The sequence below is a fragment of the Thunnus maccoyii genome, chromosome 7 (genome assembly GCF_910596095.1).
Source record: "Thunnus maccoyii chromosome 7, fThuMac1.1, whole genome shotgun sequence".
NCBI lineage: Eukaryota > Metazoa > Chordata > Actinopteri > Scombriformes > Scombridae > Thunnus > Thunnus maccoyii.
The window spans coordinates 12,220,200-12,246,857 of record NC_056539.1 but is presented as its reverse complement, the minus strand read 5'-3'; the positions used below and the strand labels follow the sequence as shown (position 1 = coordinate 12,246,857).

Genomic DNA, 26,658 nt, shown 5'->3' with positions numbered 1-26,658 from the left:
GACTGTTTTTGCAGCACTGTCTTGGTATTTTAGATACATACGTGTGTGTCATTGTTGAAGTCCTCTGACTGCTCAGGCAAGTTTGTCTTTGATACAGACTCATTTTGCAGTAACTGAAATTATGATTGAGGGTCAATGTGTTGTTGCACTTCATCACCATGTTGTAGCACTGAAACAGCTCTGAGTGTTGAGCACAGCAGTCCCCCTGAGTTTTACCAGCTTTGGATATAAGGTTATACATCCATGTGTAGATGTGTTTTGGCTGCAGTCATTTATATAGCTCCTGCACTCTGGTCTGAAAATTTCTAGGTTAGACTGCAGACAGTGCAGCAGTCATGGGCCCATAACATTTAATCAAAGTGCACAAATGTAAAAAAATATATAATATTGAGAAAATTAAATCAGAAAACAATTTTGCAATTGTCATGGTTGAAGGGACCAAACAGTAAGGCAATGAGGCAACAGTAATAGTAAATGGAAAATGGGTTTTTTATTTACCTCCAACAAATGCAAAAAACATTATAAACCAAGAATTTAATAACTAGGCCTATAAATGAGGTCAACAAAATATAACCGTACTCAATATAAGAACAACTAAACAGGGTGTTAACTGAACAAACTGACTTAACACAATGACACATGAGGGAACATATATAGTGGCTTGGCCAAACACTCAAAGGATAGACAGAATGGATACCAGCTACAACTAAATACAAAGCAAAGCTAAGTAAACCCAAATCCCCCCCATGACATGGCATTGAAGTTTCAAGATTCAATAATTTATTACCATATCAATGAAACATTGATTGGAATTTGTCTTGGTGTGTGCTATAATACAAACACACATCAACAATACAATACAAATACACATCAGCATAAACATATCAAAAATACTCAGAGTAAATAAAACACAAGTGTTTGCTGCATTAAGAAACCCCCTAGGGAGACAGAGTTAAACTGAGTTCATGGACTAAACTGATAATGAGGAGTCAAGGACCCTCACTGCCTCAGGATATGTGCTGTTATGGAAACGAGTAGTTCTGCTATATGTAATCTTTTTCCTGAAAGGAGGGGGACAAAAAGTGCATTGGCTGGATGGGAGGGGTCTCTGATTATTTTCAGACCCATCCTTAACATGCGAGTATTACTTTTGCTCAGACTCAAAAACAATTCATGTAAAAACCATGTCTATTTCAAAAGCAGTAGGAGACTGATGGAAATTGCCCCGCTATCTGTCATTATACGCAAGACCTTGTTTGCCCGAATCTCAATAATGGAGCTGGAGTGAGCAAAGTTAGTATGACACATAGAACCACAACTGCCGCATTTATGTGAAATACGCCAGGTTGAAATAAACTGCAATTTTCCCTTTCAACTTGTGAAATGAAAAATATTTGCTGATATTTTTAGCTGTAAGTCTGAGTCTTTTGGCAATTACCTGAATGGACATGTACCACAAAACAAACCTTGGAGCACCAGTGAAAAAGTAAGGATGGTAAAAAGAATCAGCTGGAGAGCTGAACGAAAAATGGAGAAAAACAAATTACAAGTTGATTTCGTGATCTATAAAAATGTGCTTGGGCCCCTCTCTAATTCTAATTTATACATGCTCCCGCTTGGTATCATCATAAAGAAACATAATATATTTTACCATTCATATGCTGATGACACACATTTCACTTTCCTCTGGTGAGCTCAATTAACAAACTTGTAATTTGTATTGATGATATTAATTACTAGATGTCCAGACTGGACTGGATGTCCTGAATACAGACAAGACTGAGATACTTGGCATTGCTGTCTCTGAAATACAGTGAGCAAGTCAGAAACCTTGGCATTATTTTGGATACTGATCTCAGTTTTGAAACCACATTATCAATATCACCAGAACAGTGTTTTATCACTTAAATAATATATCAAAACTCATATCTCAAACTGACTCTGAGAAACTGCTTCATGCATTCATATCAAGCAGGTAAGACTACTGTAACGCTCTATTTTCAGGATTACCCAAACAGTCAGTAGGCAGCTCCAGCTCATTCAAAATGCAGCAGCCAGAGTCCTTACACATACACGAAAATTTGAACATATTACTCAGGTACTGAAATAATTTCATTGGCTCTCAGTACAATAGAGAATCACCTTCAAAATCTTGTCATCAGTCTATAAAGCACTTAATGATTTGGCTCCTCAGTACATTTCTAACTTGCTAACTGGTCATTTTAAATGTCAGAGTTACTCAGTCTGACTCACTTGAAATGTCACATAGTTCATTCTTGTACAATGCTCTAACATCCCTGTGAAGGATTTAGGTTTCTCTCCAAATATCATGGTTAACAATGATAAAAAGCAACCTTTTGAAATTTGAAAGAGTTTGCGGATAAGTCAATTTTATAAACTTTGCAGTTCAGAAAAAGAACAAAGTGAAATCATGCAACAGTGTTTTAAAGATAAAGCACATCCGGAAGCATGCCATAAGCCAGCTGTTTCTCACAAAGAACAAAAGGGTCTATTCAACAAGAAGGAGAAATTTATAGACCATATTCTATGAAACGCATTCTAACATCCAATAAATTCACTCAAGTCATAAAATCCACAACAACACACAACAAAAACACTGGCACATCCTTTGTTCTGACGTTGCTTTTAATAGGCTCTTTGAATATCCACCTTGTTGATTTATAAAAGATATCACCTCACAAATGAGAAGACATCATGGATTTTGCCTTTGGATATATACTGAAAACTTTAGAACCTAATGGCCTGAATGCAGAATACAATCTGGTCTTTCTGTAATTTTTGCTGTTGGACTTTGACTATTCACTGTTTAATGAACAGCTCCTCACCTGTTGTCCACAGTGTATTCTCAGATCCTGAAGAATCTCTTTTACAAGGTTGATATTGTGTAAGTCCTCCTCTTCTTTATATTCTGATGTAGGCAGAGATATTGTTTGACTATATAGTGTCTATTCATGATGAGAATGTGTATTAAAATTTGATATTTAAACAAATTTCATGTATTTCCAAGTGTTGTGGATGGCAGCCACATTTTTTTGGAGGTGAACTACTTTTCACATTCTTATTTTTAGGTGGCGAGATTATGAGCAGGATTTGTGACTAGTTTGAAGGTCAATCCTGGTCCAATATTCAACTTACACAAGTGTGATGTGGAAACTTCCAGTGCACAAACATTGAGAATGGATTTTACAGTGAAGCAGGAGACATCTTGTGCCCAGCAGTTAAACTTTTGAAATGAAAAGTATTTGCATATTCATAGATTCTGGATTTTCTAATGAGGGAGAGGGAGTAGAAGCAATTTTAAGGATTTTTATGGTCATTTTACTTTTTTTTATAGCATACACACATTATTGTTCCAAGCAGAGAATTTCTATATGTCTTAATACATGTCTGGAGGGGATCTTTTTAGTGGATCAGCTGTATGTTTGCCTTTTAAAAGGCATCTATACTGCATAGTTGTGACACCGATGCGGACTGAATGGCTGAAAACATTTTGAGCCAGTGAATTCTATCAAGCACATTACTGCATGGATGACACAGTGGCTCAATATGGAAATGTCACAGTAAGAGGGTCATGAGTCTGCATGCTCTCCCTGTTTTTATTTGGTTTTCCTCTTGGAGTTGTGCTTTCGTCTCACAGTGCAAACAGGTCAGGATAACTGGAGACTGTGGTTTGCGTACTGTTACTGTTGTGTTCATTGGTTTCCTTAATGCACCGAAACCAAACACTGAAAAGATGTCTGATGAAATATGTGTCCTCTGTAAGAATGCAGATGATGTTGAGGCAAATATCTTCATGATAAATCAGCTAAAATCCTGTTGTGAAGTTGGCTGTCGGGCCTGCCAAAATCAAACACCACTTGGTAGGGAGATGAGGACAGAGAAGAGTGACAGGAGCCAGGAAGAGAGAGGACAGGATCAGAGACAAGAGAGAGGAACAAAAAAGAGGATCAAGAGAGATTAGGATGACAGAAAAAAGCAGAGGGGAGTGTGGGCAGGGGAAGGAGTAAAGAGGGAGGTGGGAGAATGAAACAACATGTTAGTACAAAGCTGTTATGTCATGCAGGTGGTACCACTTGTGATAAGTATGGTGGGAGAGGGGAAACAGACCGCTGATTGGAAAGGTAATGGCAGCAGGTGGGAATGATTTACAGCTTGTATTTTTTCCAATGTCACTTTTTTGTTTGTGGGGTTTAAGTAATTCAATGCAAAGAAGCTTAAAAAATGGAATGGCATTTTGAAACAATCCCCAAAATTGAAAATAACCACTGACCCAATTCTGGCAGGAGATTGTTCTCTTTCAGACAAGGAAATGCTGCCAAAAGGCTTTATTGAAATGCAGCATTGTCAGTTACAGACACATTCACACTTGTGAGCATCAATTTGCATGCACCTTACTCTCAAACAACTACATCTTTTGTTGCTAGCAATGCTGTCAGGACGCTAAAGCATATGTTTGCAGTGATCAGTTGTTAAAGATGACACTGGAGGTGGAGGAAGTTTTGTGTAGTGAGTATTCAATGAGTATGGACTTAGTTTGATGTTCTGTTTGATGAGGCAGAAAAGAAGTGTTGGGTGTTGATTTTTACTTGCACCAAATGCCAAAAATGCTTTTCAAAATCCAAATGCTGGCTTGGAGCAAGCTAGGTGGCCAGATGGTGGCTTATTGGAGTGCTGGGGTTAACACACAGAACTGAAAGCTGCTGACATGCTGACTTTAAGCCAGCTTTTGTCCATGTTGAAAAGGGCTTTGATGCCATGCTGTGCTGTGTTAATTGACAGCAAACCTGCCACACCCATCACATTTCACTCAACCGATTTTTTAAAGGTCTTAATCCTTGTATTCACTCTGAACACTGGTACGTGCTTTGTTACTGTTAGTGCTGCTGCATCCCATGTTCTACCTGTTTCAGTTCTCTCTTGTTCGCTCTTTCTATTCACCCTGGAGGGTCTTCATTTCCAAGGTAATTGCTATTGGGGGATTATTTGCAATGCTGCCTGCATATTATTCATCACGCTGGTATGTAGTGCGTGCTGCTGTGGATTATTGCCTCTGCAGGGAGAATACCCAAGAGTGCAACTGGACTGCCAAGTAAAACGGCATTGTTATCTCAATTTGCAATATCTGGTCAAATATTAAAATAATTTATTCCCGACTGGGAGATTTTCAAGCAAGTTGCTCTACACCAATTCAGTGAGCTTTACCTCACATAAGGTTCACTCATGCCTCAGTGTATTGGTTTTTGACATGTCTATTAAACAATAAAAGATTAAAAACACAGCAACTGGAGGTTTTCCTCACATGTGCTGTGGCCTCCTATTTGTAGGAGACAAGGTAGATACAGTAGTAAAAGTTGTCTCAAACAAAGCAGCTGAAAATGTAGTTTTAGTGAATCAAAATACAGTACATGGACAGTGGAAGGAAATACTTAGAAAAGTTTTTTTTCCCCCAAGACAAAATCTCATAATTTTGACACATTCTTATTGAAGAATTGTCACTGTTATTTATATTTCTTGTTTCTTGTATCAGATTGTCTCTCTGATGTCACGTCATTCAACATTTTGACTGATTTATTATACAAAATTCTATAGATTAATGTACAGTAAATCATAAGTAAGTAAAATTATCAGAAGATGATAATTTGATAATTGATGGAATGTTGATGGAAGTATCACAAATTTAAAAAATGAAGTGTCATTTACAAAGGATGATTATTAAAAGCTGGTACCAAGAATAAAAACCAGACAATATTAACTAGAGTCTGATATTTATGGAGAGCAGAATTAGTGTTAGTGTTTCATATTTTGTTTTACTATATAAGCAGCTTCTTTATTGGCTATCATTCTCAATTGTCTGAAGCTGTTTAATGCTGCATTTTGCTGAAAGTCTGTCATGTTTATGTCTCAAGTGTATGAAATGTTTTCTGAGTCCCCTGGAGGGAATTTTGTGTAATATTGTTATCATGTCTGAAACAGCAAGTTTAAGTGAAATTGCTTTTGTCTTTTATGGTCTTTATGACACATGATAAGAAATTATTTGACACACTGATTGATAGATGTGGAGAAAAGACAGATAGAATCATCATGAAGCATTTTATCATTCTCTGCCGCTTGAGATTACATTGATCTACCAGACAGACAGATATCTGAGCAATGTGGGACAACGTGCTCTGAGGTATTTCCTTTCGCTTCTCTTTGGCCGCTATATTGAAAAATAAAGATGATGGAACAAAATGATGGATCTTTATCTGACTGCTGATACAAATGTAGAGCACATTGTCCTTTTTTCTAATGACAAGATTATTCATTTAACACGTTTGAACATCTGTGCACGATTTACACAGACACATAGAGGCCACACATGTTGGTTTTCATTTTCACATTCTGACAAACAGATTCTTGTTTTCTGTTTCTCACAATTGGTCCCAATTTTGTTATTGACAAGTGCAGGGTACGGGGCCCTACCTCCAGCTGCTTCTCTCTCTCTGCATCTCAGAATTGTTACTGCGTGGTGCATGTTTGGGAGTGTCTCCTGTGACAAGGTATGTGGCAACCAATATTTATAAAAAGACAGCACTGAATTTGAGAGCAGATCTTTACCAAAGACTTAATGGTGTTCCCAGTTAGCTATTACACTTTCACAGACAATATTGAGCAGATGACAGAATAATTATATAACTGTAGCCAAAATTTAGCACACAGTGTGGCACTGTGACAAACAAGCTGACAAGCAAATTATGTTTGGGCAGTAACAGTCACATTTTGTGACAATGCAGTAACATACAACAGCTCTTTGTACACAATCTCTATGCTGATTATTACTGATAATGTTAATGTTTCATTCAGTTCATTCAATTCATATACTATTAACTTGCAACAGCAAATCCATTTGGCTAGAAACATAATGCTGGCTGAATTTGTTTTCTCTCAACATAATGAGAAAATGTTAAAGGTTAAGGTTGTTGAGTTTCTTTATTTTTCTTATTGTCAACAAATCTAATTTATCAGAGCTAAATTAAGAATGAATAGATCTATTTACATATATTGTGTGTGTATTCAAGGTCTGGTACATTTTATTCCTCTGTGCTGTAGACCTCCATTGTCCAAAAGCTATTAAAAACACATCACCATTGCAGTGGGTGACATGTTCCCTTGCCCGAAGGCAATGGCTTCTGTAGTCTGTTCAGAAACGGCTCCAAAGACTAATAACAGTGATAAGATTGTCATTCAGGAGATAAGTGCCTCATATGACAGATGTTGTTCCATTTACAGAGCTTCTGCTTCAGAACTGATGTTCTTTGAGAAATTTGCAATGTAGCAAGTCCAGAGGTTGTGATATGTAGCAAAAACTAGAAAAGCCTTAATTAACGTTGATACTGAACGTATGAGTGAAATGTTCAGAGACAACGTAGTTCTTTTTTATATTTTATATATTATGTTTAGGCACTGGTTTAAGGTTAGGGAAAGATCATGGTCTTCATTTAATACAGAAAAAAGTCTGTAATGACTTGGATCATAACATGTTTATTAACATTTAAATGAAATGACGATGTTTCACTAACCTTAACCAAAGTGCTTTTGTTGCCTAAACATAACCACAAACAGGAGTCAGGATGCAAATCCTGGTCTCTGGTGCCAGAGTCCTGTGTCTTGTTGATAACGCAATGCAATTGGGAAAACAATTTAGTTGATTATAAACGTAATTTCTAGGAGACAGGGTTACAGTGGGGATGTCTGGGCTACATGGTTTTTGAACTACTTTAATTAAACTGGATTTTTACATTGGATTTTAAGATCAGTTCATTTTCAGGCTATTTGAAACTTCTCACTTGAGCTGAAAGTTTTGGGTTTCAGTCCTCAAAGATTGAGAGCTTATTTCAAGACTCAGCTTTTTGCTTCAGTGTTCAAAAATCACTAAAGCAGAAAGCCATTTTGCAAGCAGCAGGGATCCCCCTTACTAACATACAACCTAACTGCAATAACTGCCACTTTTATGTTTTATCTTATTATAGGCTGCCTGGATGCAGTCTGCTCTGTTTTGAAGCATGAACTTTCACCGTGAAGGCTCCGCAACAAAAGAACCGTTCAAATCAAATTCCATTTGACTTGGTCTCTATATAAAGTGAGAGAGACGGTTTCTGAGAGGTTTGCCTCTGAGTGGATGATTTCACCTGAGTGATTTTACTGGCCACATTTGGATGGATGCCTTGTGTTCCTGGCACCTGTGTTGCATTTATCATTTTGGCTTTGTGACCGACTGGTTATCAAGCCGCGCAGTATGCAGAAAGCTCAAGCCATCAGAAGCATTATTGGTGTGAAGATACGGAATGAAGTTCCCCTCCTGAGAAATAAAACTGGCATTACGATTCCTTTTTACAAAATACTGGCACGTAGTTCCATACGTCTGCTGCATGCCAGCTACTACATCATCCTCTATATTCAGTGTGGCAGGGGATTTTAAACCTTCCAGATGTTTTGAGGGGAGATTGAGCTGAATGATGGCAGTGTCCCCAGCTCCCCTCTTAGCTCTGTAAACAAACTGCAGGAGTTCAAGGAAATTTTCCTCAGTCCCCAGTACCTCATTCTTAATATTTATTACACAAAAAGTGTATGAAATGTGAGAGCAACATGTCTCATTTTATAACGATGATCAGCATTGAATCAACAGCTCTCTTATACAGTATAAAGCTAAGATTTTCTTAGTTTCATGTGTAGGAAGACATGCAGTTTGTAAATCTAGGTTTAAAGGAAAAGTTCAACAAGATATCCATATATCCATATTTACCATATAAGTCTATATGGTAAATATGAAGCTAAAGGTAAGGTGTCTAAAGGTAACAAAACTATGCCTACCAGCTTCTCTAAAGCTATCATCTTAACATGCTGTATCTCATTTGCTTAATCCACACAAGAACCAAAGTTTTAAAAATGTCAAGTTGTGGTTTTACAGGGGACTCCTGGCAACCTCATGCAGATGTCAAGACCCAGTGAAGTTACCACGCTTCACTAAGAAACAACGTTTATTTCATGTCATGTGTTCTAGCCACCTGATCAATGCAAATCCAATATTCTCACTCCTTTTAGCTTGCTTTGCTCTCAACCAACTGGGAAAAAAGTTTGTCCTGCTGCTGGAAAGGAGGTTGATGAGAACAATGAGCTAGTCAAAGCAATAAAACCAAAACGATGAGCTGAAAGATGCTAAAATGCTCTGTAGAGGCGAGAGGAACTGCAGAGTCAGGGGATAATTTTCTGTGGGTTTGTCAATATACATGATTTTTATTGTTAATATAAAATTATTGATTAGTGGAGCTTTAAAGTCAAAGTCAGATCAAATCTCAGATGTAAAGATTTAATCTGCTCCTTCCTCTTCACAATTAAAGTCATTCACACAAAGACATTTTTTCTCCTGTCATGACTGTCCTTGTCTTCATTTCATTATTGACATATTTCAGATTCTTACAGCAAAACTAAACTAGCTTTCATCTTTTTTCCTTGTAGTTTTTCTTTTGATGTTCTTGGTCAACATATTTTCAGGAAGACTTGTTGTATTTATGAGGGAGAGTATATGAGTGCACCAGATACCAGATCTTAAATATTGTCACAGCCAGAGGGTTCAATTTTTACCTAGGTTGGCAGGCAGCTGAAATCTGTTACAACATAATCCTTGACAGGCTAAACAGCAGTTACCAAGGACTGTAGATTTCTATGAATAGCAAATAGCATCCAATACAAGGCCACACATGCATAGAAATCTCAATTTTCTCATGCCAGGCACTCAGGGAAATGAAATCACTAGACACCCAGACTGAGATGTTTCTTCTTTGCCAATGTTTCTGTTCAGATAACAAAACTTGTTAACACCAAGATAAATTACAGTTGATAATATTGCTGGCCATCATGGCTCTGCTTCATTCCTTTCTTTAATGACTCCATTACTCATAACCAACCCTTTGCATTGAAATGAGTTGTGTCTAGAGAGAGACGAAGAAAGGGTTGTGAAAAATATTGTCATGTTGAGTGCCTGCTAGAGACTGACTCCCTTGTCACAGACTGGCTGAAAGCTGGACAAAGGAGGGGAGACCACACGAGTTGTAACTAAAAATGATTTATTGTACATAACTAAAAAGATAAATAAAACTAAACACAACCAAAACCAAACATGGAAGCCAGAGGAGAGAGACAAGTGACTGACTGCCACCATCTTCAGTCCATGTGAGCTGAATCTCCCTGATGACTCAACTCCTCCCACCAGGCTCCTGTAAAGACAGGATGAGGAGTCTGTCCTGAGACGCTTGTCACACACTGGAAATGTACAGCGCTGCTGTTGATAAACGGTAATGTTTTTCGATCCCTGGACACCATGATAATGGTTGATTAAGTGTCCCTGCTAACAGAGTATCATTCAAACATGGCAGCACTCTGACATCTTCACTTTAAGCAGGCTCTCTCAGAATCCCAGCGAGAGTTTGTCGCAGAGTCAGCAGCTTATATGAGAAAAGGTTAAATGTCACAGGATGTGATGTGTTGGGGAGGGAGGAAATTGACACTTTTTGACAGGGATGACGGCAGGGGGTTTGGGCTCCAGCGCCATTATAGAAATGTTGGACACATTGAGTGTTCCTGAGTTTTTTTTGTTTATTATAATCATATAGTACTTTATTTATTTCTTTAACTCAGTCCAAAGGTCAAATGGTGGCTGACAACATTGATTCAGAATGGTACATACATACTGTATGTATTATTATGGGTCAGCTGTGGCTCAGGAGGTAGAGCGGCTCCTCCATTCGCATGTTGAAGTGTCCTTGGGCAAGATATTGAATTCCAAATTTGCTCCTGATGACTGTGCCATCGGTGTGTGAGTGCGTGTGAATGGGTGAGCACAGAAACATTATGCGGCGCTTTGGATAAGAAGTGCTGTATTGCTCCTCATGAGCAGGCTGGCACTTTGCATCGCGGCCTATGTCAGCCTCTGCTATGCAAGGTGCAGGTGCCAAGCTGCCATTTCAGTGTATGAATGTGTGTGTGAATGGGTAAATGCTGGCATGTATTGTAAAGCGCTTTGAGTGGTTGATAAGACTAGAAAGGCACCATATAACTGCAGTCCATTTACCATTTACAAAGTGGTACCAACTGTTTGTTGATTGGCTTTTAATCACAGGGACATTTGATGAAGGTTCATTTAGAAGAGAGCATTTATATTTTGCACAGATTATATTTTTTAGAGATAACATACTGAACAACATCTAAATCAACAGGTGCAATAGAAAAGAAAATAGTTTTTGTCTTTTAGAACATTTGCATTGTACTGTATATGTTCAAACTGGTACCACTCTCCAATAAGTAACCCTTCACATGTTTATAAGTTGTAACTGATTGCTTTATAAATGATTATTAAGTAATTCACTAACGCTTTACACGCCATGAATAGGTGTAACTTTTAGGTTGCCAGGTGATAAAAAGTTCCTTTGATTGTTGTTTATCCATGAAAGCACATAGCTTTGTGTTCTATAATTAGCGCTTAAATTCACCAGGAAGACTCCTCCAGTGGACTATATTTCATTAGACTTCCTTATTTACAAAGACCAACCCAGAAAGCAAAATTGCTGTGACCCAGATCTAGGCCACACCCGACACTTTCGGCACTTTCATCTGTCCCACAAACCCAGTGGAATAATGGCACTTGGGCGGTCCACTCCTGTTTCCCAGATCTGAGCCACAAGCAAGCCATATGTCAACCAAGAACAAACCAGATAAACCAGAACTGGCCCACATCCAGAATACACATACCTGAGTGCACTGCATCTTTCCCAAAAAGGCTCACATTTGATTTGGGATATTTGGGCCATATTTGCTATTTTACATGTGGGCCATTTCAGGCTCACATCCATTTTGTCCAGGCCAGAAGAAGACCAGCAGTGCTGCATCATTGCCTGAAGTGGCCCACTTCTGTATGCTATCTGGGAATGAAATGACATGTTAAGAACTAGAAACATGAGACAAAAAGACACTGAAATGACAACAAAGGCATCAAAATCAGCATGCACAAGACAGCACACAAATCATGCAGAACAACAGGAAGAAGCAAAAGATTGAAGATTGAACACTACAATGACCACATCCACTATTCAACACATGCAGCCATGCAAAATATTTTTATTAATAATGTTTTGCACACATAGTCATGCAGAGGAATAGGACATAAAGTAAACAGTATAGTTTACAGTAAAAAGTATTGATCATGATGAGATGTTAATCGTTAATAAGATCAAAACTTTAATACTTTAAAATTTGGTAAAATTGCAATATCAGACACTAATCATGTAAGCTATGTAGCACAAAGTAACAAGACACAATTGTAAAAATATTACTACCACCTTGTTAAAGCACTAGTAAATATGTCCACACATACCCAAACCATGCAAAGCTTGACCATCATGTGACAGACACACTGTATGCCATGGATCGAGTTAGTTGCAAGTCAGTAAAATGATAATAATGATAACTGATAGCAAATATAGTTTATGCATTAGGAGTGGTCACATGTCTGACTATTCAGAGGCCAGGTCTTATGACTTTGTGTGAATGTGTCGTGAGTGGTACATTTGTAACACAGAGGAAGAGACAGCAGCTTGCAGTTGAAATGGCACTTTCTTTTGACAAACAATAACACTGAGTATACAGGGGGGAGGGGAAAAATTTGGTCAACTCGTAGAAAATCATATCTTATCTTTCATCTTCATTTCAAATTTTGAAGACAGCACAAAAGAAAGGATATTTGAATCTTGTCATAACTAACCTTACAAATACAGAAACAAATTGCTTTCCCTGATCAGTTGTGCAGCCCTCCTCTCTCTCGTGTCCTGCCTGCTTCCTCCTGCTGCGTCTCTTTTCTATCTTTCATACAACTTTGTATGCTGCTTTTATCTTTTGAAAACTCAACTGCATGTAAAAGTAATTTCACACATTTTCATAGATCTGGGCAAACAGAAGATGAAGAGGAGAAGTTTTTTTTCTTTCACACAGGTCTGTCATGTTGCTCATTTTTTGTTTTACAGAGTACTGACTGTTACCATAGTGAGAACATTGTGCTTCAGAAGTATGATGTTGATATTTTGAATGTTTAACTCACCAAGTAGTTTAGGGTTGTTTAATTCTAAGCGTTTTGCCAACTAGAGGGATTTAGCAAAGATGAGAGCTCCCTGCTGGATGACTTGCTCTGATAAAATGCAAAATAGTTGCTCATTAAACTTTTTTGGTTGTTTTGATCAGTGTATAGAAACATCTTACATATTTTCATTTAGACAGATATAGATGTAAATGTTGTTATAAACATATGGAAAGCAGACTGCTCAATGAAACCCTGGTTATGAGCACATAATGTGCATCAATCTTGGTCCACATCAAAATTGTTTTCCCTCCCGAGGTGACCTTGTTTCATCTCTCTTGCAAGTGAGCTTTGGATCTCCCCAGTTAACACTGCACAGCAGATATGGTAGATCTGGTTTCTCTCAGTGACTGAAGATAAAACACAATACTCTCCAGACGCCGTCTCAACATTCTGTGAAGTCTCTCGTAAGAGATAACAAACAAACCCACAACAAGGACAAACTCAGTTCACTTGTGTGCCCGCTGAAAATCACTAAGCTGTATTTTTTTAATCCCCTGAAATGTTTCAGTGTGAGTGTGTTTGCCTGCATGTGTGTTTTATAATTATTAGATAGATAAATAGATAGATAGATAGATAGATAGATAGATAGATAGACAGATAGATAGATAGATAGATAGATAGATAGATAGATAGATAGCTTGAGTCATAGTAAGAAAAAAGAAACTGCCTGACCTACATTGCAATGCTTTCAGTCTCTGGAGGAATCTGACTTGTGAATCATTCTCTATTTGAGAAGCCCCGTGGAAAATCTCACAGAGAGTCCTGTCCTCTTTTTAAAGGCTGAAAAGCAGTGTTGGGGCAAAGGTGAGGAATTTCAATATTGTCTGTGTCAGTGCAAATTGAATAACTGCAGCAACCCTCTTGTGTTTCAATTTTAAAGATCAGAGGTACATAAGTGGAGGATGCTAAGTGGGGGAAATGTGCCAATTATTTTAGTAATTAATATTTATAACTCTGCAATGTGTTTTCTCACTAGCATGCAAATACAGTATAGGCTGACATTATACACAAATGAGCACATCCAAGGTCATTTAAAGGGCATATTCATGGATTGGTTACCATGGCATTCAAAATAAAAAAAACTGTTTCTGTCAATAATCTGGGGATGAGCAACACATTTTCACCACTAATCAATCTTCCTAGTGTGTCTGTTTCCACAGTAAACATGTATGCTTTCTGAAATCATTAACATAATCACCATCTGTGCTATAGGAGCAGTGATAAACTTCTATAGTCTGTCAACACCTCTGTAAATATACATAAGAAGTATACATTAATTACCTGTAATCAGTCAGTGTTTGTTTGTGAGGCTTTTCAATTTCTTGAAAATCTGAATGCACAAAACTCTTAATGAGCCAGTGTACACGGTAAGTAGGTCAACATCTTTGAAACATGCTGGCGACAAATGCCATGCTTCTCAGATGGATTGAAAATAACCTTCTAATGTCACCTTTCAGCTTTGTCTCAGAATGTCATAGAGGAGTGCTATATCTGTATATGTGTGCATCACTAACTGCAGACCTTGATCCCTAATGTTACACCTTACAGTTAGGTGCCGTAAATCAAATCAATTATTTCTACTGAAATAAGGCACAGTTAAAAATCAGTCAGCAACGATAATCCATAACCCCTGGTTTGGCATATTAGGCATCAAAGTTGCAACTTTTCACAAATATTTTCCTTGTATTAAATACTATTTAATCACACCTGCTTTATGTCTAGCTGATTCTGGTTCAGGGTTCTTGAAATGGATCAGGGTTCTGATGAATATTCAGTGGCCGTGTAATTTTTTTATGGATTCTTTTTTTCCACTAATGCATCATCAGCACCTGCTTTTCATTTGGACCTGTCACCTGAACACTGCATCATTTCAATATCACTGAGTGGTAGTGACCCATGGTACGTGATGATGATGATTATGGTGCTGGCAGTCATCATCATGAACATCATCATTAACAGCAGCAGCAACAGCGACAGCAATGCTGTTATAATAGTGATCCTTTGTTCACATTTAAAAATGCTAATTGAAGACATATGAACCATGAATACAATAATTGCTATACTAATGTAAGAAATTAATCCTTCATTTTTAAAGGCTTCCCTAACTTTTACATAACAAGACTAAGTGTCTACAATCATGCTTGTGTATCTGTGAGGCTGTTTATGAGGTGCTGTGAGCTAAATGCTAATGTCAGCACGCTAACTTGCTCACCATGATGGTACTAACATGCTGATGTCTAGCAGGTATAATGTTTACCATGTTCTTCATCTTAGTTTAGCATGTTAGCATGCTAAGATTTTATAATTAGCGTTAAACATAAATATAGCTGAGGCTGACGGGATGCGGTCATAAGCCAAAGTACTGGACAAATAAAAATGTTGACCTGATGATGGCACTAGAAGAAAAGGCAGAGGACCACTATAGTTTTTAAACCTCAACCTGGGGTGGACATGAATGTCTGGACCACATTTTATTTCAGTCTAATACTTGTTGAAATGTTTCATCTAAAAGCCACAAATGGTGACTTTAGAGGAAAAGTCAGGGGATTCATTGTCTGGGAACCATACAATGTCTGTATAAAATTTCATGGCAATTCATCCAATAGTTGGTGAGATATTTCAGTCTAGATCAAAGTGGTGGACTGACCAACCAACCAACACCAACATCTATAAAGCCATGCTGCTAGCGTAGCTAAAAATATATAAACCAAATTCCTGTTTTTCAGCGTGATCACTTTCAAAATTCACTCATACAAACAAGATGACAAGGTGTCAAAAATTCACACTTGTGCCTCACAGCTGACAAACCATATCTCCAGGCATGTGAGGTTGATCTGTGCCCACTGCGCTTGCCTCCTCAGCTCAGCCTGGTGTGTTTGATAATACTGACCCCAGACATGGATGACAGCATATGTCCCGTTTTGGCCTGGTGTATCTAAAGCTTTCTTTGTCTTGACCCCGGCTTCATTACATTGCAAGAGAGAACAGATAAAGCTTGAAACACTGGCTGGTATTTTAGCTAATCTTTTGTTAGTCAAGGCTGAGAAAGATCATCATCAGCAGGGAAAGGTCAGCGAGACTGCAACAGCTAACGGGGCTGAGTTCATTCCGGAGGTGCTGCATGTGACCAGAGACTTTTTGTGATATAAAATTTAACAGGTCTGATCTGCATCCATTAAAACTGATTTCCTAAGGTACATCAAAACTCTGAACCGTCTATTTCCCCTTTTTGAGCAACTGCACAATTTCTAGACAATTTCTGACACAGACTTTCTCTCAATATACCACCTGGTTTTCCACTAAAGAGGACATCATCAGCTGAACACACAAAATCTGATTCCACTGTTTGAAAAGTATCATTGTGCGCAGCCTGATTCATATCTTTTTGGTTGACATATTGACATATTTCATGCTGAGCCCGGTGTATGTAACCTCCGACTTACATGGGGAATTTCATTGATCTATTTCAGGACGCTCACTGAACAACACCATATGGCAACATACCTTTATAATCAATGAGGATTTCAGCTTCACAGAGGAGCTTCTTGACACTGACTTATTTCAATAAAAAAAAAAAAAAAAATCAGAAATCTTGAATCTTATCTCTCAGTGATGCCTGCTGTATATTTGCATCATGCAAGGCATAAAACTCCCAAGACACTGAGTGACTCAAACAAGCAGTAATCTGGGTGCCCTGATAAGATACATACAACAATGTGTTTGTTCTCTCTCTCTCTAATTTTTGTCAAAGCTTGCCACGGATCAAGCTTTAGACTCGAGCTTCTGTGTGGGTGGCTGCAAAACGAATGACCGAAGCTTGCCAGATGAAAATGATAAAAGGATCCCTTCTCGGTTAAGATCACAGCCAGACAGTAACACACGCAGGGCGAGGAACCACCGGGCAGAAAATCTGGCAGAATGTTGAATCATGAAATGTAACAAGGAAAATTTGTAGCCTGGTGAATTTGTGAAAAAAAAAGAAAAAAAAAAGAAGAGAGCAAGTTTGTATTTTTTAGGAATATGATTTCTCATTTAGGCATGCTGTGCTGTGCTGCTGAGATACATGATTATGAACAGGGGATTCAATTTCTAGGGGGCTATAATTTTAAAGGAATAGATAAGGGAAGTTTGTATTATAATTGAGAGACAAGAGGCCATAAAGATAAATAAATGGTAAAGGATTAAAGTAACAAAGAGAAATAAGGAGAGAAGAACAGCTGACACACTTTCAAACATTTCTGAAAATTATTTATGGTGGCTGTGGTCTCACTTATTTGTTGTTTGTTGGCATTTTCCACAACAGCCTCCGTGTGCTCTACACTGTTAATAATGAGCACCCCACATTTCCTGCATATATGATACCCCCAGCTCTCAGATATTTTGTGGGCACACAGCGTGCTGACTTACAAGTATAGATAGTCAATTTATTTGTATGGTGTCTTTTTCACCTCAGGAGCTTTTGAAGGAAACTACGTGGCATTAACATGCTCACCTGCTTCTAAATAATCCCATCTATGGCTGAAAAAGTCAACTCTGCGTCTGACGAGTGTGTGCCTGTGTGCCGCTAATGAGGCACAATTAAATATTCTACAGATGCAAGTGTCGTCAGGCCATCATTAGGCCTCAGAGAAAGGTCAGCACCAAGGGTGTCGTGCAACCTTCTACTACCACTTCCTGTCCCAGGAGACGCCCAGGGAGTATTGATCAAACAGCCCAAGATGAATGATAGTTGAGGTGTGCGTGCTCTTTTAAGTGTGTGTTGACAAGTCTATTAGCTCATTGTCAAAACTCCATGAACCCTTGTTAGGTGGTGTAATTCCACATATCTGATTTGGTTCTTTGAGAAAAAAAGATGTTTTAGCACTCTGTATGACCCCTTTAGACGTGCAATGAACTCAGATTGTAGTGCATTCTGAGGGACTGTACAAGAAAATCAGTCAGTCCTTTGAATTAAAGCCAAAGAGTGTGTAGTGTTATATGAAAGATAAATGTGACAGTACTGTCATAAAATAAGATCTCAAAGTCTTTCTGCTGCAGAGGATTCTCTGAGTCCACCAGCCCTCCATGTTCTGCCCTACAGGTGTCTTTCCCCTCTTATTGTTAGAAGATCCAGAAGTCTTTGCTCCATTTTCTCTCAGGCGTTGCCTTGAACATGGAAATGGAAAGTGTTGGTTTGCTTACCCCCGACCTGTTATAGTCCCTGTAATATTCATATCCATCTACATCTATTCTCTTGCTCAGTTCATCCATATACATCACATACCGACGAGATTCATGAAAAAAAAAATCTATCAAGGAGAATTGTATTCTGAGCATGTGGCCAAACTGAGCTGCTGAGGGCAGAGAGTACTGTGTGAAAATTATTTTTGTGGATGTCGTTACCCACACAAAAACAAAAATAATGAGGTTGGGCAAAATACGGGTCAGGTGTAATAAAGAGAACAAACAAGCAATGTATTCTCTTTCTTGTCTTGTCCTCCGTCTGGGGAGAGTAGATTATTAAGGATAACACATTAATGCTGAACAGTTTTTCTCTGCATGGCACTTGTTTATCATTTTAGGAGCTTTGCATGCTGACTTCCCATTGCGGGCCATTTGGCTGTTAGCCAGGAGGCCTGCCAGTCGTTATGGGAATGACGCTAACCCAGAATCGTTTTCCGTGGATTGTTCAGCAGGGTTTACAGGAAGCTGAAGCTACAAATCTCAGTCATACAGGTATGGGTAATTACAAAGGCGATCCTCCACCGCTGAGAGTGAAAACAATGGGCCAAGTGTATAAAAATAAGCTGGTGGTTTTTCATGGAGAATCATCAATGCTGTGAGGAATACAGATCTCAGAATTTGCTTGTGCCAGGCCAGATGGTGAATAATAGTGTCATGACAATAAGTGAAGTTTGAGTGGTCATTCTAGTCTGCATCTACTCTGTTGGACAGCTGTGATTTAAGGTTACAGAAGTCTTTAACTTAGTTTTTTTGCTGAAAATAATTAACCAGATTAACCCACTAGGGGCTCTGGATCAAAAAGAAAGCTTCAGGCCCACTTCTACAACTCCACCACTATACAGTGCACACAGCAGACTAATCATATTTTGCCAAAAGCTCCAGAAACCAACCTGAACTTCTTTGCTGAAATACTGCCTGGTTCCAATTTGCTGTGTGTCAGCATAGTTTAGTGTCATAGTTTAATTTGATTTAACACATTTTATTTCCTGAATATTCACCATGTAAGCACAATATTAAAAAATTATAAAGCTTTTAAAACTAGGTTTTGATGCAGGGCTCACCTACAAAATAGGGCATGCAGGTCATAACACACAATCCTTAATGCTAATTAGTAATGTAGTGAAGTATATTCCCACACAAATTAGCAATTAATTTAATTACTGAAAACCGACTAACAAACAGTGACTCTAGGGCTTTAGTGGGGCCCTGGTGGTCTCTGCAGCTAAAGCATAGTTGCTTGCATTGCCCAGTCTATAATCAAGCCTTAGTTCTATTGTTTTTATAACAATCATATATCATCATATAATCATATGAACATGCAACAAAAATATTTGAAAAAACATGTCTAACCAAATGAATATCACCTATAACATTCTGTTGTAGAATCATATGCAAGTATTTTAAAGTACTGATATTAAAATATTTTCAGTATACGTTGTCATATTTGGACTCTCTGACTTAATTTCACACAGGAGTTTTGATCAATAGCAAAATCAAAATAAATATTTCATCACAGCTCATTGGAGGGGATTAAGAAAAGCTTTTCTCTCTGTCTGACAGCTATTGTTGTTAACGGCACAACATGTCAGCACGTCTGTCATGGATTATTTGTGCAGCACAGTAATGATGTTGTTAGTGACTGAAGAGGTGCAGCACTAACACAGAATAAGAAAATTAAATCCCATTAAAAATTGAACAGACGAGTGAAAACAGAGGATAACATTTGTCCCACAAGTAACTAATTCATCTCCCTTTGTATGTGCTCTGAATTCTGACTTGCACAAATATACCAAATAGTTCAAGTTAGTTCAAGTTTTAATCTTTGCTTAATTTAATTTACAATGTGTTCATCCATACAAATCCATTGAAACATTAGTTCAACAAATGTCTTCCATAAAAGATCATGAAGAGTGTCACAATCACGAGAGAATACAGAGAGACAACATATTCATACAAGATCACATTATCACGTCAGTGTTACTCAGTTACGTGCTCCTGACTGTGTAATTTAAAGCACCAGTGTATAAGATTTAGGTGGATCTACTGGCAGAAATGGAATATAATATTCATAATTATGTTTTCATTAGTGTATAATCACCTGAAAATAAGAATTGTTGTGTTTTCGTTACCTTAGAATGAGCCCTTTATATCTACATAGCGAGCAGGTCCTCTTCCATGGAGCCCGCCATGTTGCACCGCCATGTTTCTACAGTAGCTCAGAACGGACAAACCAAACACTGGCTCTAGAGAGGGTCTTTTGTGTTTTTTGTGAGTTTCGCGGCCACCATAGGTTCTCCTACATACTTGAAAAGGGAATGTGAGGGGAGGGGTATTCAGTTGGTTGCAATCTGCAACCTCACCGCTAGATGCCACTAAATCCTGCACACTGGTCCTTTAACATAGAAGGAGAGGCAGGTGCTGGCAGCAATGGACTATCCATTGAGAAATGCTTCATTTTTTATGAATGGCCTGGTTTAAATATGCTGCAAAGATGCACAAATCTGCATAAATTCTAAATTATTAATTTTGTGGTTCAATTTACAGCGATGAGAAAACTGCAGATACATGTACAATGTGTGTGTGTGTGTGTGTGTGTGTGTGTGTGTGTGTGTGTGTGTGTGTGTGTGTGTGTTTGTAGCTGTGTAGGGTCAGTGAGAGAGAAAAAAGGAGATAGTGCACATAAATTTTACTATTTGTGTGCGTACAGTACAATATATATTATCAGCTCTCGTGTGAGTAGTGTAGGATTTACTGCACAGGAGTATGAATCTCATATTATACCTCAACTCAGTCATTCTCAAGGACAGCCTTCATCTCACTAACTATACACTTGTTATACTGAACCCTTTGATGAATTAGTGTCATCTTGAAAAAGAACAGGAAAGATTCTTGTAACTTCTACTAATTTCTTTTTTTCACCATTATTTCAGGCACAAGCTTTTCTCCAACACAATGCACCAAACAACTATTATTCTTTTTTTTTGCTCCCAGAAAAATAAATTGCACACATGTTTTACTGGGCTTGACCTTGCCATTTTTACAGTTTTAAAAAAATATGCACCAATAGACTTTTCAGGTACTTTGCTCATTCATTGTCTTTTAGATATAGCAAATATTACTATGCACAATTATCCTACTTTTAAAATTATGTTTATTTTTTTCATTTTACCTTTACTTTATGAGACAATGCACACAATTGCACCAAAGGACAAGCACAAACACGGCAACCATCACACAGGGACACCTCCCCATTACATATATTCTATTTGTGTTTTGTTCTTCTTTACAACTTCTTGATCTTGATTTGCTCTTCTTTTATCCAAGTCAATCAAGAGTTTTATCACTACTCATGCGATGTTTTCAGCCTTCCATGAGTGTGAAAAAATGGTTAATCACATGATGTTGATGGAGTGGCAAATGTTAATTGAGGATTTAACTGAGCTCCTCTCAGACAAGTGTCCGATTGCTGCAACTATGACGTTTATACATATTCATTAAACATTACACTGGGAGCATTACAAGTATTGCCTGTCAGCGGCAGAGAGAGAAACAGAGATGCTGCGAGAAAGAGAGAGTCATTGTATAACAAGTGAAAATATTTGTGACAGAGTGTTTCTTAGCGCACGCAGTGAAAGTGGGGCACATCCCACTGGGTGGTCCATTATCATTATATTGTTTTCTGAAGCTTAAAAGATATTTGATTTTCTGTGTTGACAAGGTTGAGATGAATGCACCTTCATGGTAAACAACTCCAAATCAAGTTCTGTTAGCTGCTCTCACTTCTTTACTTTGTGAGTCATTCATTCCTTCAACTCCTCAGTCACAGAAAATCAGTCATCCAGTCAGACATCCATTTGGACCAGCACCAGAACAGGGGGTGCCTCAGCCACTTTGGCCTTGCGACGCAGCAGATGAGTAAGGCTCCTGAAGGATGGTGTGGTGTGGAAGAGAAGCTCCTTGAGACCCGCTCGAAACTCCCTGCGAATCAGGCAGTAGAGCACAGGATTGAGGCAGCTGTTGGTGTGTGCCAAACACACAGTCAGGGGGAAGGCATAAGCCTGTGCGTTGTAGAAAGCCTTGCTGAAGGGCACAAGGTCAAACTTTATGAGCACTCCCCACAGTGTCAGTGCCTGATTGGGAAGCCAGCACAGAAAGAAGGACAGAACCACGATGACAATAGATTTGGTCACTTTGGAGCGACGACTTTGCCGGCACTGCTCCACCTCTGGGCCCGCAGTGCCCGCAATGCGTCGGCTGAGGATGAAGCGCAATAGAAGCAGGTAGCAGACAGTTATTATGATCAAAGGAATAAGGAAGCCCAGCAGGACCTTTTGCAGCTGGTATAGACCCAAAAGAAGCTGTGGATCCCAGGTGCCTGAGTCCGGGAAGCGCACCAGGCAAAGTTCCTCATCTGATACCTGGGCGCTTGTGGAGTAGATGGCATGAGGCAACGTGGCCAGCAAAGAGACAGCCCAGATTCCCAGGCTGGTCCACTTGGCCCTGGTGGCTGCTGCTCGCCGGCTGTGCATCTTCAGTGCAGAGGAGATAGAGTAATAGCGTGCCATGCTCATAGCTGTAAGGAAGAAAACACTGGCATACATGTTCATGGTGGTGACAGAGCTGATGATTTTGCACATCACACGGCCAAATGGCCAGCGGAAGTCCAGGGCTGTGTCCACTGCCCAGAAAGGCAAAGTCAGAACAAACTGTAAATCTGTGATAGCCAGTCCCATCACAAAGCAGTTGATGGATGACTGATTTTGCCTGTAACGTGAGTGCAGCAGATAAAGAGCCAGTGAGTTTCCTACCAGCCCGAGCGCACAGACTATAGAGTAGACACATGCTATCATCACACGCACCACCAGACTGGAGCTGTCTCCTTGAAATTCCATGATAGATTCCCTGGTGAGGAGCTGCAGCCAGCAGTGTAGCGACAGGTTGCTGGTGGAGCCTCCACTACAGTTTCCAGTATTGTCCTCCTGTAGTATTTGTTGCTCACATGGCTCTGGAGCCAGGGTTTGAACTTCAGTCTCATTCAGCTGCATGGCTGGACTCTCTTGATCACACATCACCTTGCACAGCAAAGTTGGAAAGCTGTGTGTTACAAAAGAGAGAGAAAAAAGTTTGTGTTGATGGTATTTTGAGCATCCCTTCTATATCTGTGTCAGGTTGCCTCCCACAGCGATACAGAGGCTCTCTTCTGCCACGATTATCCTCTTCTCCTCTCTCCACGACTACTCACAGCTCTGCGCGCCTCTGCGTCCGTTTATAGGTTTCACATGAACGCGCAAAGCTCAGTCGCGCGGGCGACGCTCCTCTCCTCACCAGCAGGATGATTGGACCAGAGCGAATCCACTCTCTGATAGCCACAGCCAGATCAAAGTCTCCCAGCATGTCCATCAAGAGTGAGGCTTAATGTGTTTTGACGCAACACCGGCACCTCGTATATAATCATGTTTGTGCTGTGCAAGTTTTATAGGCAGCTTTGGAGACGTGGAGACAATGATGCGCGTAAAATATGCAAAGGTGTGGAGCGGATGCTTTACACAGTGCTGTGTTTGATGTTCTCGCTCCACACATCTGATGAGGGGGCTCAAGAGAAGGATCAAGGACACGCAAAATAATAAGGCTACAGTGAACCTTTACTCGAGGATTGTGTTTTTTTTGTTTGTTTTGTTTTTTTAAAGGGCATCGTCTCATATTGCGCTCTGGCAATAAATTTCATGGGATAAAGTCAAATCTTGCGTATTCCTATTATCACCCTCAATATATGTGCTTTCTACAAATTATTCTTACAAATTCAACTTTTTGAAGGGGAAAAGAAACGTCTGGAGGTCAGGAGCATCATAAAAATGAATCTGCTTAAAAAAACATAAAGATGTAATAATAATAATAATAATATTTATTATATAATAATAATAATAATAATAATAACAATAATAACAACAACAACAACAATAATAATAATAATAATAATAATAATAATAATAATAATAATAATAATAATAATAATAATATGTATTATTATTATTATTATGCTTTATAATATTTTAGCTACTTATTTTTTACTGACAGTGAAATGAGCGTCTTAGTCATCTCAAGTGTAATTTCATCAGAATAAATAGATTAAATATTAAATAAGACATAAACTCACTGAGGAATTGTATCATCTCCAGCTCATCATATGTATTCAGAACAGTGAGTTTTGCCTAAAACTACCCCACAACAAATCACTGTAAATAGTAAAGTAAATATCTTAAAAATAAAATCATTGGGGAATAGCTACAGACAGGGTGAAACATTTCACTGAGCTCTTTGTTGATATTCCCAACAGACTGATTGTAAAATGTTTTCTGGCTCAGAATTAATTTTGTATTGTGCTTGTTGAAATATCTCTTTCTATTCTATTTGTGCTTTTTTGTGAACTCAAATATGCTTTTAGTGGCTTCATTAATTGATGCAAAAACAGTTGTTTGTTCAAAATTCTGTTTTCTTCAGTCCAGCTTCCAGCCGGCATCAAGTGGAGAAACCTGTGCAATAGCTTCTGTCATATTTTCCAACAGTGAAGTTTAGGTAGACTGAAGAGCACAAACAGTTGAAAACAAAATGTAGCCGAGTTAACGTCTCTTCTGAAAAAGAGCAGGAGTTTATGAATAAGTTCCCTTGTCTGTAAGTAATCCTTCCCTGCATGTTTTCGAGAAAATTAGAAAGACATGAGTGGATGAAAAAAATTAATCTACACTGTTCTAATCCTTTGCGACCCACTTGTTATCTTAACAACCCCTAAACCCCCAAATGTGCAAGGGCTGACAGTATGGCTGGTTTAATGTTCTAAGTGTCCAAATCTGTGATGTATAATAAGTCTGCGTGACCTGCACCTGACATTTCAGAGGTTGCACAGCAAAACCACCTTGCATCTCCTCGGAGGACACCCCATATTAATGCTGTGTTTGAAATTAGGATAAAACCAGCAGTAATTGCCATGGCTGATGGAAAGTAGACTACTTACCATATCAGTAAACACAGTTTGTTTTTGTCCCCTGCTTGTGTGTATAATAAAGGTTATAGGAGCACACATGGAGCCCTCTGTAGACCTGTTACCCCTTCAGAATAACACTGAAATATTAATGGTTGGCCAGTCAGAATGAGCACTCCATATGTTCCCATCGCTGCCTATATATTGTACTGTAAAACCACCCTGTCATAGTTGAAGGGCTCCAGCTATGCTCATATGACTGAGATTACAGTGTGTAACCTGCATTTTTTTTTACATTTATTTTGCATTTTACCCTCGAAGGTTGAAGAAGACCTAATGAGCACAGTGCACTGCGCTGCAAGTTTACTCTGTTCAGTTGATATAGATTTGTAGTGAATTGACTCTCAAAGCATTTTGGAATAACATACAATGCAATGTGAGAAAAACTTTATGAAAATGAAGGTTAAATTTACCAGGAAACCCCCTACTGATCTGCAGACAAAGAAAAAGTGATGCAGGAAGTGGGAAGTGGGTTAGGAAGTTTTGTCTTTAGCAATGCATAAATATCAGTGAAGGTGAGATCCTTATTGTAGTTTGTGTGTCCCTTGTATATAAGATCACAGATAAAAACAAAATGAAATGCTGTTCGGCAAAAGGCGCGCAAATTGCTGGAGAGAGTCAGATTGCCTGTTTACACAATGCTTGCTAACAAGCAGTCTACTTGATGCACCCACAGTGACAAGTGTGAAGTTGCAGAGCTGGTGTTGTACCATTTGGTCACTTCCAGTGTAACTTAATTATAATACACTTTTCAAAAACAAAATACAATAAAACAAGTATAAGTAGCAGAGGGTAAAAAAATAAAGCAGACCAATGATTCAACAGACTTTAGCAAAGATAGAGCTGTTGAGGTAACCATATTTTGCTTTCTGAGTTTGGAGGGTCCAAGCCAGTCAGCTTATGTGAAATTCACCAATAAAAAAAACAAAAAAACACAGCTAAGATATACCGTGTTGCAGTGAGGCAAAAAACTCTACTGACCACAGGTGCAAAAAACAAGCTGGATTTCTTCTGAAGTGTGGTCACATTTGCCATTGTTCTTGTAAAATCACGGAAGCTGGAAAACACCAACAAGAGTTCCTGTCAGGATGATCCAGTCACGCACAAAACTCGTCCATGAAGAGAGCTTAAACTCGCTTCATGTGTGTGCTGAGTCAGAGGCAACAATTTGTCATTGTTGAATGAACAGAAGCGTTTTGTCATCCAGATAGTC

At 38.7% G+C, this 26,658-nt stretch overlaps 1 protein-coding gene across 1 annotated transcript; it reads right to left on the bottom strand.

Annotated features, from left to right (window-relative positions):
• Positions 1-21,693: 21,693 nt before the first annotated feature.
• On the bottom strand, positions 21,694-23,622 carry rxfp3.2b (relaxin family peptide receptor 3.2b). Its single transcript, XM_042417500.1, has one exon. It carries the CDS (start codon positions 23,476-23,478, stop codon positions 22,252-22,254), a length of 1,227 nt encoding a protein of 408 aa, XP_042273434.1. The 5' UTR covers positions 23,479-23,622; the 3' UTR covers positions 21,694-22,251.
• Between the last annotated feature and the right edge of the window lie 3,036 nt (positions 23,623-26,658).